The following is an 18,709-nucleotide window of genomic DNA, read 5'->3' on the forward strand; positions in this document are numbered from 1 at the left end:
CGGGTCTGAGTGGCAGGAGGGGTGAGGCCGCGAGCCTTCCCGGTGCTCTTCCCGGCCCTCACCTGCAGGGAGGACCCTGCCCAGGCCCCCTTCCCTCTCTGCCAGGCCCCACAGTGGTGTCCACTCCAGGCGCACGTCTCCCAACAAAAGGAGGCCCCACCCGCAAAGACGCACCGGGACTGAGCAGCTACAGGGCCAGCGAGGTGCAGATGCACCAAAAATTCGGTTTCTGTGCCCGTCGCTGACTCACGTGTGCCCCCAGTGGCAGGAGGGGGAACAGTCCGTGGGAGCAGCAGCCTTTGCCATTTGTTAGTATTTATCGCCCTCTAGTGGCGACATGGCATCATTCTCCCTGGATGCACAGCCCCCTCTCCTTAGTGCCTCTTATAAATTCAGTAGACTTCTTCGAACATTTATTGAGCACCTGCCGTATACCACATCCTGGGGTTGTCTCTGAGAGAGATGCAGAGGGAACAAGAGGAGACTCTGCCTCAGACGGCATGGGAGTCTGATGGACAGGGTTACCCTGACCTTGGGCATGGAGGAGGGAGCACTTAATTCCCCCTGGGAACTGGAGACTCTTCCAGAGGGGAGAGCTGGAGAAAGGGGCAGGGAGGAAGCGCGTATCTGGAGGGAGCCCTGAGCAAACAAAGCCAGAGCTGGTCTCTGAGGAGCTGTGCAGGAACCCCCTTCCCGCATCCCGTGCTGGGCAGTGATGGCGGTCCGGGTGGAGAGAGGAGAGTGAGGGACGGACCTGGAAGGTGTGCAGTGCGGCTGGCGAGACAGGCGCGCCATCCATGGACAGTGGGGCCTCTGAGGATTGTGCATGCCGGGTGCTTGGCTCCTCCCCACGCACACCCTCAGGCAGACGGGGACCGGCAGGCTGGAGCTCGGGGCTGTGACTCTGTTCAGTCCCGGGCGTCTGTTCCTGGCCACAGCTGTCCCGAGTTTAAGTGAAGGAAAGAATGACTGAAGCTGGAGAGGGCTGTCCAGACTGGTCTCCACAGAACTGTCCGGAGAGCTTTCACGGGTACCCAGTGGTGGCCCCACCCCAGACCTACGGAATCGGGACGGGCAGGGGTGGGGGGGACCCATGTCACTCACCCTTGGTGATTCCATGCTGACTAATGCCCGGGACCACCGTCCTTCAAGATCTTTGTTAATGACTTAACCCACTGTGTGTGCGCGCAGAAGCGTGCAAGCGTGTACATGTGTTTATTTTATTTTTATGTTTTATTTATTTCTGAGAGAGAGAGAGAGCGCGCGCAAGCAGGGGAGGGGCAGAGAGAGAGGGAGACACAGAATCTGAAGCAGCTCCAGGCTCCAAGCTGTCAGCACAGAGCCCGACGCGGGGCTCGAACCCACAAACTGTGAGATCATGACCTGAGCCGAAGTCGGATGCTTAACTGAGTGAGCCACCCAGGCGCCCCTACATGTGTTTATTTTAAATGCTCAAGTATTTTAAATAGAGTAGATAATATAATAGTTATAGACCCATCACCCAAAATATGACAGATGTCAGCAGTTTGCAAGTTTTACTTCAGAGCTTTTCTTTCTTGTTTTTGTTCATTTTGTTTGCTTGTTTGAAAAATAAAGCATCACGAAGAAAGCTGAAGCCTCACCTGGTCACTGTGTCCCTTCCCTCCTTCCCTCTCAAAGGATATTGTTAGGAGGAGGCTGCTCCGTGCAAGATTGTCACCAGCATCATGCTTTTTCTTTCCAGGGCCCTCCAGGACCGCCCGGCGTCCCAGGCCCCCCCGGGCCCGGAGGCCCCCCGGTGAGATGGCTTTGATTTTCCCCTACAGGGGTGCTTAAGTGCAGAGTTCATGGCCCGTGTGTGTGTCCGTCTGTCTGTCCTCCGTCCAAGAGGAGAGCAAAGGCATAAACAAGAAGGACCCCTCCAGTGACTACCCCTCCGCCTCTGGGCTTTCAGACCCTTGGGTTAGATTAGAAATACCTCTTGAGCTCTTGGGGCACATTGGTTGGCTGCTTCTAGAAACAGACACGTTGAAGGAGGTATGTTAGTCTGGGGGTGCCCATTCGGGTGCCTTTTACTAATTCGTGATTTGGTGCTGAGGCAGCCAGAGGGCCAGGGTAGAGGTGGGTCAGCGTGCTCCCCCCACACACTTCCTGTGCAGCAGGGAAAGTGTCCCCCTACCCCCGGAGGCAGAGGGTGGCGTGGGGCTGGAGACCCAGGCCCGCTGGGCGGGACAGGCCCCAGCAACCAATCGGAAGCCTTCCCACCTGGAAGGAGCCAATGTGGTGGCCCCTGACTGCAGGCCAGACGCGGTGTAACAGTTCTGTGTCTCACAGTGACCTCCACTAAGGACTCCGATGCCCTGAGGTACATGTCCCCTTGTGTAGCCTCATCAGAGCCAGACGCCTGGGACCGGGCCAGGAAAGGCATTGGGGAAAGGCTCTGATGCTCCGGAGACGCCAGACTAACCGCTCCCGTGTGGCTCCCTTCTCAGGGGTTACCTGGAGAGATCGGCTTCCCAGGAAAACCGGGGCTCCCTGGGCAGGTGGTGAGTTCCCCGGGGCCTCCCCGCCCCCACACGCCCCTGTCTTCCACTGGTCTGTGTTGGGGATGGCCGGGCCCCCCCCAGGTCTGCTGGCCAGTCGCTGTGCCCCTTCTTCCCCCCGCCCCTTCCTGCTGTGGCGCCTTCCAGGAACCCAGTCTCCAGGGGCCCCCAGCCAGGGTGCAGGTGGGGGCACCCTCTCCCCAGGCCACTACCTTCTCCTTAACCAGGAGGCACCTGGAGGCTGTTGGAAGTATGACTTCTTGTCCCTAAGGGATACCGGCAGGGGGACACATTAGTAACGGAGGTGGCTGAATGCTGCCTGTCTTCATCCTGACTGCCCCTCCTCGCCCCCAAACTCAGAAGATCCTGGGGATCTGGGGCTCCTTCCTGTCTTCTATGCCCTGAGGGGGGCGCTCAGAAACCTTACCATCTACGCCCGTATAATGGGTGTGACCTTAAAGCTGGGCGTGTCTCCTAGTTCTGGTCCTGAGCTGCTCAGCACCCGCTGGTAAGTGTGGCCTGTGAGCCTGGGACACCCTATGACAGCATGTCATCCCCGTAGACCCTTAGAGGGGCTTCAGGAAGGCCTCGGCGCCACTGGAAGGGATTTATTTCCTTACAGGTAGTTTCCTCTCTTGTGGGCCGGTGGGTGGGGAAGCCAGCGGAACCCACAGCCCTGGGAGAGGGGGGACCCAGACAGCAGAGCAGAGGTGCCGGAGCTTCGCAGCTCTGTGAATCCCGAGGATGTGGGCCACCCGTGCAGGGGCGTGATGCATGCTCAGGGGCCGACTGATCCACGCCTAGGACACCCGCCCCATTGCAGTGTCGCCAGCAGACGTTCACCAGCACAGTTACCTGCAGCGTCACCAATACACATTTTCCACAGGTGACAGTGTCACCTGAAACCTCAAACACATTAACCATCACACCTGACCTAATGGGCTCATCCAAAAGTATGTGTGTTGGTGTGAACATTCTGGGGACGGGAGAGAGGCATAGGCAGAGGAAAGAATATTTGAAGGCATTTATGGTGTAGAGGGGGAGGTCATGACCACTGACAGTTTGGAGCACCGATTCTGGGTTCAGTGTGTGCTCCTTCGTGAGCTCGTACTTCCGCTGAGCCCGGATGAGCTCCCCTCCTGCCATTCCAGGGGCCCTGACTTCCAGAACCCCTGCTCTGGGGGCGGGGGAGGGTGCCCTCCCAATAAGCCACTGGCCCAGGCAGGAGATGCGAGGAAATAGGGGAATCTGAAGTTGGGTGTCAAGGGGCCTCTTGGTGGAAAAATCACCATTTTCCTAAAATAGTAATCATTTTTGAATAGCACTTACAGCTGCCAAAGTAATAACGTGTAAAATGTCATCTTGAGGGGAAAGAATTTCCCTCCTGTCTGTCATCGGGGTGCGTGTACCTGGTCAGCCACTCGAGGCTCGGAGGAAAATCAGAGGAGCAAACGACTCTTTTTTTTTTTTTTTTTTACAAATAGTTTATTGTCAAGTTGGTTTCCAGATAACACCCAGTGCTCATCCCCACAAGTGCCCTCCTCCATGCCCATCACCCCCCTTCCCCTCTCCCCCATCAGCCCTCAGTTTGTTCTCAGTATTCAAGAGTCTCTCATGGTTTGCCTCCCTCCCTCTCCTCCGTTAAGTTCCTCCTAATCCTCCTATACGTGCAAACATATGATATTTGTCCTTCTCTGCCTGACTTACTTCGCTCAGCATAACACCCTCAAGGTCCATCCATGTTGCTACACGTGGCCAGATTTCATTCTTTCTCATTGCCATGTCGTATTCCATGGTATAGATAAACCACATCTTCTTGATCCATTCGTCCATTGATGGACACTTAGGCTCTTTCAATGTATTGGCTCTTGTGGAGAGTGCTGCTGTGAACATTGGGGTCCATGTGAGAGGAGCAAACAACTCTTGAGTATCGGAAGGCAGAGCCGGGCAGCCGGGGTTAAAACCCAGTGAGTCCCCGTCACCGGGCAGGGCCTGGAGTCCATCCCTCAGCCTTTGGGAGCCTTTGACCCCTTGCCTGTGCCACCACCTGTCCTGATTGGAACGGGCTGGGGAGGAGGAGGCAGCCTGCAGGGAAGAGAGGACATGGAGCCCCTCAGTGTCGCCCTTAGGAAGAAAAGGCAGGCTTGGTGAAGCCAGGCCAGGAGACGGGGAAGGGAGGGAACGTTGGCGGAGATTTCCCAGCGAAGGACCGTCGGCTGGTTCAGCTGACCATCCGGGCCCGGCCCCCTCTCGCCCACCACACATGTCCAGAGTGGCTGGACACTGGACGCTGGCCACGGGGTGAGGGCCATCTCCCTCATAAGGCCGGTGTGGGACAGCCTGGTCCCACAGAGATGGCAGCATGCTGGCAAAAGAGAGTGCCCCTCCGGAGGTGGGGGTGCCCCCCCCAAGAAGCCGCTCGGTGCAACACTCCCTAAACATGCCTCTCATTTTGCTCTGCCTTTTCCCTGTTGACCAGGGCCCCCCTGGCAAAGACGGGCAGAATGGAGCGCCAGGCCTGCCGGGACCCAAGGTTGGTGTGCACGGGGGCGGCCGGAGTTTGGGACCCAAAATGCAGGAGGAAAGGGGTGTTGCATTGATGGTAAATTCTCAAATACATGGATGGCCTGGGGCCTGGATCAGGACTCAGGGATGCTGGGATTCACCAGGTCGGACGCGGGCAAGTCCTTCATTCTGCTTAGGTAGCGGGGGAAGGATGCAGAAGCCTCGGGCTTTACCACAAACGTGTTAGAAACCTGTCTGTGTTGCAGAGAAGTTCAAGGCTCGGACACTCATAAGAGATTTTAATTTTTAAGTTATTCTGGAGCGGCTCATTATAGTAGGATCATTAAGAAAAGATTCAGAGGTTAAGTATCACAAAATTGGGAAGTGGATTCACGGTTCACACACTGCAAGTGCATAGTTTCAAGAGCTCCCTGTGAATATTTTCACCAGCGAACTCGATTCCTTCCCACCAAACACACGTAGGCTCGGCCCGTACGGCCAGCAGCCCCCGCCACCCCCGCCAAAACACGGCTTTTCAGTATTATGGGGACGTCCATCATCCTCTTCAATAAGAAATTTAGAAACTCTGCGTTTTCATGACCAAATACAGAGTAAGTGTGCTTTCAACTTCATTTTATGGGTAGTTAATGTAAATTTCCTCCATGTTTCTCTCTTGTCTTTTGCAACAGAGGAAAGGGCTAATCAATGGTCTTGTGGTCACAAAATCCCTCACGTGGCATCTTCCGTGCCCCCAAATCTCTCAGTGAGAGAGGAGTACAACTTTCTACTCAATTATGCTTTTGTAAAAATAAAGCCAAAGCAGAGCCCTGGACTATGGCACCTGAGAGGTGATAGAGGCCACCAGCTCAGGATGAGAGCTTCCCTCCGTAACCAGCCGGCGAGTGATGCTCACTGTGTCCCCTGAGCCTGCCCCTCCTGACGACCTCTGTCTGCATTCCTTACAGGGCCAGCCAGGAGAGAGAGGGGAAGACGGCCTGCCTGGAAAGCCCGGCCTCAGGGTATGGACCCCGCCTCCTCCCCACCAGTGGGTTCTTCTAAACGGTGTGTTCGGGGTTGTGTCTGAGCCACAACTGGTGTGAGCGGTCTGGCAGCTGGGGTCTGGCGGCCCCCAGGGCTGGGCCCCCACAGGGACAGATGCACGCAGTGGGAATGGCCACGCCTCGCCTAGGACAGAGGGAGCAGGGCCGAGGGGTTCCTAGGGAGACCTGTAGCTGAGGAGCCTCAAAGAGAGCTGTGGCCTTAGGAAGAATTCGTCCCTGTCCCACTGGGCAGCGAGGAGCAGGAGGGACTTCTCTCTACCTGTGTGTCTGCCTACCCCCCTCCCCCCGGGCTCCCTAACACCCGGCCCCTTCTCCTGGCTGATGCAGTCTGTGGGGTTCAGGCCCCCCACGCCCGTGCTGCTGGCATGCTGGGGTCTGTGGGGGCAGGCAGAGGCCGACCCCATGTGTTTGGACAGGGCGCCTCCTGTGGGAATGGGGACGCCGGGTGCTGGGTTTGGATGGCTGGGCCTCGGAGCCCACCTCACAGGCCACAGGGTCTCCTTTTATCTCTAGGTCCGGGGGGCTCAACACCTCAGGTTTGGCCTGGGCTCTGAATGCAGCGAGCACAGACCACGTGGGCAGGGGGGTGTGATGTGTCGGTGTGGGGTGTGGGGTGTGCACGTGCAGCTGCTTTGGCTCTAGGGGCGTCTGTAGAAAAAGGCAATTGCCCGGGCGCTGCCCCTCCCCCGCCCCCCGGGTGCCCTGCACTTGGCTAGGTTACGAGCTAGTCAGAGAGCAGCCACCGTGACTGGGTCTTTGTCCTCTGTCCCTGTTGCTCTCCCCGTTCCCAGCCGGGGTCAGGCACTCGGCGGGTCCTCAGTGAGGGTTTTCTGCGGGGAAGAGGCCGTCACCTGCGCCCAGCCAGAGCGCGGGAGGGGCCCGGACTCCACAGCCGGCCTCTGGAAGGCAGGACTCGGTCACCCTGCTGGCCGGGGACGGTGCGCATGCGGGGCCCCGGTGTGGCTTTGCTTCTTCATCAAGCGATTGTTTTCTGGAGGGACAAAGGAAACAGAGCGGAAACAGCATGGATTGCAATGCACCTGACTATGTCAGGCACTCCCAGGTTGACTCAGATGTGGACAGAATGCCCCGAGGTCTGCCAGGTCACCCCCTGTTGTATGGATTCCAGACTCCAAGGACCCCGCCCTTATGTCCCCGTGACATACAGTGAGCTGTCCTGTTACCACTCACAAGACAGCGGTCCTTCGTATTTTAAGCAACATTTGCATTTTTTAAAAAAATGCTTGCAATGGTCCCTGAGTCCCTGAAATGTCATAAGTCATCACGCACGCCCCGAGGTGGCTGTGTCGGGTGAATGTCATGGTCTTAAAACCACCTTTCGGTGTTTGGTTGAAGTTCTGCCTTTCTTCAGAAAGGACTTAAAACGCCTGCACAGGTTTGCTGGCTTGACCTGGAGGATTGTGTGCTGTGAGACATACTTCAGAGTCGTGTTGTCCCAACTTGGTGAATTGGCGCGTCGTCCTGGGCTCACACATCTGAGTTCCCGCACTCTGTCCAGTGGGCTTTGGACGCAGTCTCTCCCCCGTGCACACAGGTCTGCAAAGGGCCATCCATCACACCACGGGGAGAGCTGGGATGAGCTCAGAGAGGCACCCTCGGGATTTCTGTGGTCTTTCCGTCTGCGTTTTAGATTTCTGGTGATTACCAATGGCTGGAAGATTCCACATGTCAGCACGTGTGTCGGGTTTGCACGATTTCTAGCGTGAAGTGTTTAAAACGTTTCTCTGGAAAGTTCAAAGCTATGACTTTTTGCAGTTTGGCTACTTGCTACAACATCCTTTGTAGCCTCGGAGAGGATCTGGGGTCCTCGTTAACTTCATTTTGACAAAATGCCAGCTGAAGATCTAAATCTTCCGAGGAGATTACAGGCGGGTCGTGGGCAGCAGGCTTGTGAGTCCGTCAAGGGACGGAGCTGGCTTGCAGGACACGCAGGCGCTCCGGCCTTCTGGGCTCACATCAGGAATTCAAGATGCTACCGAGCTGTCCGTCCGCTGGGCCTCGGACTTAGAGCTCAGGGCACGGATTCTGGAAGCACTTCCCAAGCCCTTCAAGAGGCCTTGTCACCAAACCCAGACTCTTGGTGCCTTTCTTAGCATGTGAGAAGCAGTCCCCATGGCCAGGCTGTCCCCGTCCTGGTAGATTTAAAGTGAACACTTGAGTGGCACGTATTTGCACAACTCCAGGCAGAATGGTTCTCACTAATCACACCTGTAAACACTGGGAACTGGGGGGACGGGAGTGAGGGGACAGTTTCTCTGTGCCGACTCCCCAGCCAGTTCCCCTGCTGGCACCGGACCTTCCGCGTCAGCTACGGGCTGAATCATTTAATGCTGAATAATGCTCGGTTACTTCTTTCTTTCTCTTTTACCTTCTTCTCTGAGGTGTGGTGGTGGTGGAGGTCTTACCTACCAGCTGAGTCTGCCATAGCTGCAGGGAAAATCATTATGTGCGTACAAATCCATTCATTCATTTATTCATTCATTCATTCACTTGTGGCCATTCAGTTATCAGAAAACCACATCTCCTTCTGGAAATCTACACCAATAGCGTAATGGGTGTCAGATATTGTCAAGAGTGGTTCTTGAGACACATTGTTGGTGAGAAACTACAGCCCCTCCCTACGAGCACACACATGCACAGATTCGAGTCCGTGATTTACAGGGAAGCACAGCAGCCAGATGCACTGGGATCAGGGAACCAGCCCCTCTGGGCCCGTGGCTCCTACTTCAACCCGACCACAAAATGCTACTCAGGAAGCTAATGGCTGAGGACAAAACGTCATCCCATCTGCGGGAACCAGCGTATGGCTGTTTGGGGGATTGCTTTCCGCTTTACCAGAATTTCACCCAAGACTGGGCTTTATTGTAACCCAGCAGGGGGTGGGAAAAGAAAGCTCGCACCCACCTCCAGCCCCATGGCTGCCTGCCTGAATGGCAGCCACGGGACAGTGGTCCGCGTGGACATGTCCATCAGCGGCTTCTCCTTCCTCACTGGACCCTGCACGGGGCCTGGGCTCCCCTAAAGGTAGCACAGCTCAGAGCGGGATGGACCCACGAGTCACCGATTTTGGCCCCTCGTCGTTCCGAATTGCAGGCTTTTAGATTCAGGATGAACGGGTTCACTTGTGTCAACTATGTCAGGATGATTCTAGATTCTAGCAGAGGTTTCTCTCCGGGGAAGTGAGAGACCATGTGAGGGAGTATGGAAGGCCCTCCCTCCAGACATGCCAGCCACTTGGGTCTCCGCAGCCCGTGTTTCCGTGTAGAGTGCAGGGTATAGCCTGCTGTGCGCATGCCTGAGACCCCAGAGATGTGGCTGGAGGCGCTGTGGATGTGTGGGGCCGACTGGGAAGTGGCCACCATCTCTGCAGATGTGAGCGGGACTTCACGGGGCGTCTGTTATTCTGTCTCCAGGGTGAAGTTGGGGAGCAGGGCCTGGCGGGCCGACCTGGAGACAAGGTCTGTTCCCCCCTCCCTTCCCCCTCCCCCTCTCCCCCGCCCCCTCCCCCGCCTTCCCCCTTCCCCTCCCCCTCCCTCCCCCCTCCCTCCCCCCTCTCTTTCTGTCTCTCTTTCTCTTTCTTCCCTTCTTTCTTTCTCTTTCTGTTTTTATTTTCTTTCATTCACCCATTCATTTTATTCTTCGTTCAAAACATTCTCCGCCCTACGCAATGCCCTAGGCCCGTATCAGTTCCCTCTGGGGGCTCGCTGCCTTCATCTCACACATTCATTTATTTACTCAATGATTATCAGCATGTCCTACGCATCCACCGCTGTGTCGGGGTCACAGCCATCAACCAAGAGCGATGACCAGGTGCAATGAGTGGTGACGTGCAGCTGAGGGTGGGAGGGCAGGAGCGAGGCCCCTCGCTCACACTTGGGGAACGTCAGGAAAGATGATGAGGGGTCCTTGGGACTGAGTCCTAAGGGACAAGGAGGAGGAGGAAACACCCAGAAGGCGAAATGGGTTCCCGGCGACGAAATGGGCTGAAGTGAGGAACAGCTTGGAGACACCCCAGCGAGCAGATTCTCTTGAACCGCATTGCTTCCCATGTCACCCCCACTGAGCTCAGATCTCTGGAGACTCAGAGTAGCAAGGGGGGAGAGCCGTCTCGTGCGTGGCCTGGCACACAGGGGAGCCTCCTCAGTGAGCGCTGGGGGACAGAGGCGCCATGTTGTTTCCGCAGGGAGAGGCGGGGGTCCCGGGTGCTCCAGGATTCCCGGGCGTCAGGGGACAGAAGGGAGAGCAGGTGAGTGGCGGGACCTCTCCCACCCCCTCTGGGATTCAGTCCCTGGAGCGATGGGTGGTCTTGGCTGGGGTTGGGGGTACTTCCCCAAGTTTATGGAAGAGGAAAGATAGGGGGACCAAGTGGCTCTGGTCTTGCAAGAGCAAGAGAGAAAGGGGTTTTGCCCAAGGTCCACTTGTTCTTATGGGGAAGGGGCAGGTGTGAGTTTTGGTGTTTTCTAATTTCATCTTCTATTGCAGGGTGAGAAAGGTGAGCTGGGCCGCCCAGGCCTGAAAGGTGACCCAGGTGAAAAGGTAGGAGCTGCTTCTGGCCCCCTGGTCCTCAGTGGCCTGAGCCACCCAAGCTTCCTTCTGAGCGTATGTGCGGCGCCTGCCGTGTGGTGCCCTGAGCCCCGCAGCTGGTCAGATCAGCGTCCTGGCTCCTGACAGAGCAGAGCCTCCGGCCGGCCTGGCCCACGGGTGCCTGAGCGACGGCAGCGACACCCGCTGGGACTTGCATCTCCCCTTCTCCCGCACAGTCCCCGCCCCCATGTCCCCTCCTGTTTCCCGTACTCGGTTCCCCTGTTTTTCCTCGGCTCCTGGAGGGGCCTCCCACCCGCTTCCTTCCTGGGCTGAAGGCTGAGAGCTTTACTGTCTAGAAGTGGGAAGGCCTTTTTGCCGTCAGTTTTTCCAGAATCGCAGTTTTCATTTGCAAAACTCATTTCCAGGATGCAAAGGACTCAGCGAGACCCTGAAGCTCCTTTTATTGCTTTGGCAGAATGGCCAGGCCCGTGGCAGAAGCACATTCATACTTCGAGGAACTCTGGCCTTTCTTTTTCCCAGAGGAGTATGCAATAATAGACCATTCTGGTCAAAAATCCAAAATAAGACATTAAAACGACACTGTCCCCATCCGACTGTGTCTTGCACATCGCTGCCTCTGCTTGCCAGTCCATTCCTGGCCACCACCCACGACCAGCATTTAAACCCCTTGGCATCCGGGAAATGGGTACTATCATCTCCTTTCTCAGCGAGGGCTGCTGAGGGTTCACGTTTTCCTCCAGGGGCTGGGGTCTGCAACCCACCCTGTCTAGTTCACTGCAGACCTCGGGTCTTTCTGCAGCCACGAGGGGCTCTGGGGGTGTTCCCTGCCCCCACTCTTTGTTCCTTCCTCCCCCCTCCCCAGCGCTGGGGAGGGGCCGGCTCTACCCAAAAGGCAGTCTTTAGGTCCTCTGGCTTGTAGACATGTTTCTCCTCCAGCCCCCTCCTCATTAATACATCCCCCAATTCCCTGGTGTCCACATAAAATGAACAAACCTTTTTAAAAAAATTTTAAACAAAGGAAAAGAGTTTTATTCGAGCCCAAGTTAGGACAGCGGCCTGGACACAATCTTCACAAAGAAGAGAACAGAGTGCTCTGGGGGATAAACATGCCACAGCCTTTACACAGAGTTACAAGTCGTCACGACGAAGGACATTCCAGAAAGTTACAGACCTTGTCTTATGTTTTTAGTATATGCAAAGCTGTGTGACTTCCAATCTTATGGGAACCAGGAGATTTTATTGTTTTTCTTATCTTTATGTTTGGAATGCTCCCGTTTGGTTATTATTATTTTTTAACAAAGCAGATGTACAGTGTGTGCTGGTGCAGAAATCGAGCCCGTGCTCTGAATCTTTGTGGAGTCATTTTGATATTGGTAAATGTTAAGGTATAGGTTCCCTGGGAGCCCAGGAGCAGTCCCCACACAAATGAAACATTGAAAATTCCCTTTATCACTAGGAAACACTCAGCTACCATTATTTGGACTTTTGCACGTGGGGTACGCTGGGTTCAAGGAGATTGATTCTGGAGCACCAAGAAGTCAGTGTCAGGAGGATAATTGGGTAAAATCATGTAATACAAATAACAACAAGGAAGTATTTTTCTTTCCAAAAAATCTTCTGGAGCTCCAGTGAGGGCAGTGCTTCTTGGATTCTGAGTTTAAAACTAGGCTCAGCGATGTGCTGGCTGTGACTTTGAGCAGGTGCATGAATGTTACGTGTCTATATCTTCATCTATGAAATGGGAATACCAGAATGTCTGCATTATAGGCTCTTCTATGGAGATTTAATGAGTTAAGGGGCACCTGGGTGCCTCAGTCAGTTGAGCATCTGACTTCAGTTCAGGTCATGATCTCATGCCTCATGGGTTTGAGTCCCACATCGGGCTCTGTGCTGACAGCTCAGAGCCTGGAGCCTGCTTCAGATTCTATGTCTCCCTCTCTCTCTGCCCCTCGCCAGCTTGCTCTCTCTCAAAAAATAAACATTGAAAACAATTTTTAAATGAGTAAAAATATGTATAAACATAACCCCAGTAACTGGAATTAAATACTATATAACCATGGAAATAAGACAGAAAGAATGTAACTATTTCTACTGTATTAGTATTGTTTGCTAAGAGTGGCCTTATTCCTGTCTAAGCCAGCTTTATTCATTCCTTTGTTCACCAGCCACGCGTGGAAAGCCTGCAGCAGTCCTAATCTGGAGCCACTCGGAACACGAGTGGGCACAGATATCCATGTCCAGGCACCATGTGGAGGGATAGGCTTTGGGGACTGTCTGCTCTGTGTAGGCCCTTCTACATGGCGCTGCCCAGTGCCTCTCTTCCCTCAGGTCAAATGTATGACAGTTTCCTCCCTATGGGGCCCCTACGGAAGATGATCTCAGCCCCCATATGATGACATGAGTTGAATGTACTATTATCAGTATATTGCAAAGAGGTAAATAAGCCCAAAGAGGTAAAATAACATATAAAATGGTAGATTGAGGTTTAAAGCTCAGGAGACTTAACTCCCAGACCTACCTGTGTTCTTTACAAGAATGTAGATTTGTCCCGTCAGCTCCCTGCAAAGAGCCCATCCCTCCACACGGGCTGGGACAGGGCCCGTGGAGTCTGTAAGGACACAGAGTGGGGTGTTAGCTGTCTCTCGGGTTGTGGTGGCAGGAAGCAACCTAAGTGTCATCAACAAGAAGATGGACAATGGGCCACTTTATCTCCACATTCGCAGTGGAATAGATAGAGTGATAGGCGTGATTGACAGCTTCCCAGAATGGCAGAGATAATTCTCAAAACATAGGGTTTTCCTATGTCTGACATAATCTCTAATTTGGAGTCCACCTGTCTATCTGTCTTTCAAGGTAGATAACCACGTGTGTGACTCTGTTGCCTGGGGAAAGGTGTCCCAGGATAAGCAGAGTTGGTGGGAAGGTGAGTAGTCATTTATTTTCTATTTTTTTTTTTTCATCCAGGGTGAAGCTGGTCCCGCGGGGCCCCCTGGATTGCCTGGAATGGTAGGTTACATTGCTTCTCATCCCCTCCTTCTTTGAATCCCTCAGGCAGCCCCCTCCTCCAATATCTTTTTGATAGAGACTGCCTATTCCTAGGTCTTGTGATCCAGAAAGGCATAAGATTCTCTAGAAACCACCTGTGCCTATTGATTTGTTTTATGCAACAAGCACAGTTACTATTTAGCAGAATGCTGGCTGGACACAGAATTTGTGCCCACCTGTTACATGTGGGAAGCTGAGGTCCAGAGACAAGAGGCACGGGGGAGACTTGGTCCAGAGTGAGATTGCAAGTGGATCTCTTTCCATGATCCATGGCTCCACCCTGCAGGGATAGGAGCAGGTGTTGTGATTGGTGTTGAGTAAGAGCATGAGCTTTGGAGCCAGGAAATACTGGGCTTGAGTTCTTGAGTCCCTGTTCTACCATCTACCAGCCTTGGTCTCGGGTATATTGTTTAATTTCGAAGACCTCACCTTCTCATCTGTTAAGAAAAACTATTATACCCCGCTGTAGTACATTTCTAGTGAAAATTAACTGAATTCATACGGGGTATACCGTATAGTTTCCGGTACATAATTAACACTAAATAAAAAGCAACTGTTATATAAACATGGGAGCATATTTTAGGTGTTTTTGTTTTCTCATCTTAATGTTTTTTCTGAGCCTCAGTAGTCTGTGCTTTGATCAGTTGATTTGAGGGAAGCTGAACAAGGCTTCAGTGCTGGCCAGGTATGGATTGCTCAGTTCCCAGAGTAGAGAACTGTCCAAGTATGGAGGCCAGTATATGAGAGCCTGAACACCTGGAAATCCCATCTGCAGGGTGACAAAGAATCATACTCAGTGTTTTTGTGATTGTTAAATCATTACTCCCCTGCTCAGTCTCACGCATGCCTGTGAAAATGAGACTCAGCCATTCCCCAGTGATGTTGAAAGAATCTCAGAATCATACTTAGAGTCACAACTGGTCAAGAGTTTTGTGTGATGACTGGAAACATCTGATGTTGGCAAGCATGTAGGGAAATGAGCACTAGTGCTCAGTGTGAGGGCAAATTGGTAACACTTAAGAAGTTACTCAGTATTAACATATCGTAATGTGTGTACTTGTTAGCTTAGAAATTCCATTTCCAGGCATCTGTCCCAGAGAAGTGTTTGCCCTGTGTGTATATTTGAAAAAGCATGTACAGGGATGTACACTGTAGTTTTGCTTATAATGAAGTATCCTAGGCCACCTTTGTGACCTAAACATAAAATATCCATATGCTGGAATCCTAGTCTATAAAAATACACACACATACACACTCACATGTGCACACACACAATGCCTGTGGCCTTGACAAGATGCTGGTACTCAAGAAAGCTGCGGTGGAGAAAGGAGTGGGGGCTCACGGCCCACCCAGCTGGGGCCACTTCCTAGTGCGCATTCAGCTGTGGGAGTTTTGTGACGCAGTTTACCTCTCTGCCTCCAATTTTTGTGGCTAGACTGCAGGGAAAAGAGACGATTGACCTCTTCGTTATTGTAAAGAACGTGTGGGCTTATACATATAAACAAGGCCAACACCCATGTATTTGTGGGTGGCATTTGTAGAATTCTTATGCCAAGTCATGTATATTTTTACATTCGTAATTTTGTAGAAATACATAGAGAAATTTGCTACACTGGAAAAGAGTGGTTTCTTCTGGAGGAGAGACTGGTATTTGGGGACATGGAGGTCAAGGTTAGGAAGCTTGCTTTTATCCTTCTGTTTTGACTTTATTGTGTTTTCGGACTGGAATCTGTGATGTCCTTTTTCCCAGTCACTTATTTTTCTGAGCACCTGGTATGAGCCAGGCACTGGTGGTGTTTGGACCCCACAGAGCTTCAGCCTGGTGGGCGAGACAGACTCTAGTCCCCTGGTGGCCCCGAAACATGTTTATGACAAATTGTAGTAAATGCCAGCAAAGGAAAGAACAGGGCTCAGTTAGGGAAAATAACCAGGGGACCTAATTTATATTTGGTGGAGGGGAAAGGGGGTCTTGGAAGACGAGACGTTGAAAACAGCCCTGAAGGATGGGCCATGGTCAACCAGATAAAGGGAGGATGGGAGCATGGTCCCGAAGGACAGCAGGTGCAAATGCCCTGTGGCTGGAGAAGCCGTGGCACCTGTGAAGTGGCTCTATGTGCCCAGATAAGGAGTGCCAGAGGGCACCTCCCCTGGTTTCCTTCTCACGTGTGTCATTGCCAGGCGAGGCTGCCGGGGACAGACTCTGGGGGGCAGGGAGAGGGGCGGTGTCCCAGGCTCCCATTGCTCACAAGGATTCTCCATCTCAGCCCACGGCACCCTCAACGGAGGTTTCATCCCCACTTTACTGATGAGGGAATGGAAGCTGACAGATGGTCGCACGGTTGTAGGTGGGGGTGTGACTCCAGGGTCCCTGTCTAACCGCAGCGCGTTTTGCCCTGCCTGGATCGCCGCTCGGGGACTTGGAAGAAAGAGGTGATTCTACCTGTTGACACTAGTCACCACTGAAGGGAACGCCAGGGCTGCGCTCTCCCACTTGGTCAAGTGTCCCAGAGGCAGGTTGTTACAGTCGAGGTCACGTCTTTCTCATCTCTGTGCTTTCCTTTTCAGACGCCCCTGTTCACGCCACACCCCAGGATGCCCGTAAGTAGCGGCAGCTGCAGGTGCCTGTCGGCCAGGCCCGTGCTGCCCGCATGCTCTGGGTGCTGACTGAGCCCCACCACACGGGTCTTTAGGGTGGTTCCCTTCCACATCTGTCCAGGCAGCTGGGCGGTGGGGGGAAAGGGCCCTGTGGAGACCTGGCTTGGTGTCAGACAGGGGCGCCAGGGGCCCGGAGGTCACCTCCTGCTGGCTGAGGGCGAGGGCCGGCCGTCTCCTGGGTAAGGTTGGTTCTCTGCTGCCCAGAGAGCCGGTGGCCGGGAGGAGAGCCCGGCTGTGAGGTTGTGCGGCAGATTGAAGAATCCCGGGGAGCGTTACTGAGGACGTCGGCCCGAACGGGCCCCAGAGACAGAAGCATACTGGGGGGACCCAGCCCGCTTTGGGTGTGGCTGGTGCACGGAGCTCTTGTGGCTTTAGTCTCGTGGAGACTAAAACCCTGGACAGGGAGGGTCATCATCGCTGTAGCCGCGAGGAAGCCTTTCCCTCCTGTGTCCGCGTGAGGCTCTCGAGAACACAAGCGTTTCAGGATGCCCTCCGCTCTCGGCGGCGCGGCGGCCAGAGGCGTGCGCCTGCTTGTCCCTGTTGCTCTCAGGACAGGGTCCTCCTGCGGCTGGGGCTTGACCGGCTGCGCCAGGCGGCGCGGCCCCTGAGACCTGCACACGCCCGCGTGTCAGTCGTTGCTTTGTCCACGCGCTCAGTGTTGAGCGTGCACGGCTTGCAAAGCGGCAGCGCGTCCTGTGTTCGCGGGGACAGATGGGAGCGGGGGAGTGGGCCACGTGCCGAGGTCCTGGCGGAGGAGAAGCACCTTGCGCTTCTCCAGAGGCAAGAAGGGGTGGAAGGCGACGGAGGGGCCGGGCCGTCACCCAGCAGCATGGGCTTCGAGGTTGTTGGGAGGTGCCTGTGGGGAAGACCAGGTCTGGGGGGCTCTGGCGGGTGCCCCTCCTCCCTGGGAAAGCGGACAGGGAGGGGCGGAGCGTGAGAGCATCCCGCGTGGCAGGTTCAGGGCCGCCGGTGCCAAGGCTGTCCCTGAGGCAGCCGCAGATGCGCCCCATCTCACAGGTGACGACTCGTGGGTCCGAGTCGCTACCCAGGTTGCAAAGCGCCCGCCTGGGAGATAGGCAGCAAGATGGGTCGTTGGCTGCATGGACCTGCCTGGCCTGAGCGGCTGTCCCCTCCTGCCGCGGAGATTCAGGGCCTGACCAGGCGGCGGGCAGCCGTGCGCGTCACGCTACCCCAGTGCCTCCTCTTCTGGGACCACCTGCCCTGGTCCCCGTCCTCTGGGCCTCCCTCCCTCGGGCCCACCCTGAGCCCCTCCAGCTGGAGACGGGCCTGCAGAGCCAGGCTCTCCTGAAGGAGTTGCTCCCTTAAACATATTTCCAAGGCGTTCCAGTTGGAAGGCTCACGAGGGAGAGTCTGGGCCGGCCAGGCCTCCCCTTTGGACCCAATCGTGACACTCTCTGTAGGGTCTGAGCCTCTCAGAAACCAGGAAGCCACCTCAGGTGCAAAGTGAGGAAATCGTGTCTAGGGGGGAGAAAAAGGTTCATTGTGGATTATTGCATGAGTCTCTGGGACTGGCCTCATCGCCATGGTAACTGCTTGTCTCGATGGTTTTGAAAAGTGTCGTTCGATGTCTCCCTGGTCTCCCGAGGCTGCTTCTCTGAGTCCCTGCACGCGGCGCGGGGGGGCAACACTCCAGGCACAGTGAAGGGAATAGCGAGGGGCGCGAGGGCTGGAAGGAAACCCCCTCCCTCTGAGGAAGGAGAAGCCTGCTGGGGACGGCGGCCGGGGAGGCCGGGAGGTGGCACAGGTCTGCAGAGGGGACCCGCCCCTTCGCGGGGGGCCTGGCCTGGGTGCAGAGCAGGGTGTGTCCGCCATCGTCTGCTTTGCCAACAGGGAGAACAAGGGCCGAAAGGAGAGAAGGGAGACCCTGGCGCGCCTGGCAATCCGGTGAGCGCCCTGCAGCCCGCACCCCGCGCCCCCACCCGGTGCACCTGGTCACAGGGCGCCCGAGAGCCGTGGGGCTGCGCGTCTGAGCTGCACTCTTCCCCCAGGATCCCCACTAACCGAATCCAGCCCTTCCTCCTTCCTCACCGTCAAGGATGTCCCCATCGTTGGATCCCAAACCAGGCCCTCTGCACCTGTCCCCGCCCCACCCCCCTTCCAGGAACGAGGGTGACCCCAAACCAGGCCCTCTGCACCCATCCCTGCCCCACCCCCCTTCTAGGAACGAGGGTGACCCCAAACCAGGCCCTCTGCACCCATCCCTGCCCCACCCCCTCTGTAGGAACGAGAGTGACCCCAAACCAGACCCTCTGCACACATCCCCGCCCCACCCCCTCTGTAGGAACGAGGGTGACCCCAAACCAGACCCTCTGCACCCGTCCCCACCCCACCCCC

At 55.1% G+C, this 18,709-nt stretch overlaps 1 protein-coding gene across 1 annotated transcript in view; it reads left to right on the top strand.

Moving 5' to 3' along the window:
* LOC120232338 (collagen alpha-1(XXII) chain) overlaps positions 1-18,709 on the top strand; it is a 334,176-nt gene that overhangs the window by 216,671 nt on the left and 98,796 nt on the right. Inside the window, exons 24-33 of the mRNA XM_039232993.1 lie at positions 1,724-1,777; positions 2,472-2,525; positions 5,002-5,055; positions 5,993-6,046; positions 9,523-9,567; positions 10,293-10,355; positions 10,592-10,645; positions 13,619-13,660; positions 16,265-16,297; positions 18,206-18,259. Coding sequence (XP_039088924.1) covers positions 1,724-1,777; positions 2,472-2,525; positions 5,002-5,055; positions 5,993-6,046; positions 9,523-9,567; positions 10,293-10,355; positions 10,592-10,645; positions 13,619-13,660; positions 16,265-16,297; positions 18,206-18,259 — 507 coding nt within the window. The remainder of the gene's footprint in view (positions 1-1,723; positions 1,778-2,471; positions 2,526-5,001; positions 5,056-5,992; positions 6,047-9,522; positions 9,568-10,292; positions 10,356-10,591; positions 10,646-13,618; positions 13,661-16,264; positions 16,298-18,205; positions 18,260-18,709) is intronic.

Source organism: Hyaena hyaena, unplaced genomic scaffold, assembly GCF_003009895.1.
Source record: "Hyaena hyaena isolate Hyena2069 unplaced genomic scaffold, ASM300989v1 scaffold_69, whole genome shotgun sequence".
Lineage (NCBI taxonomy): Eukaryota > Metazoa > Chordata > Mammalia > Carnivora > Hyaenidae > Hyaena > Hyaena hyaena.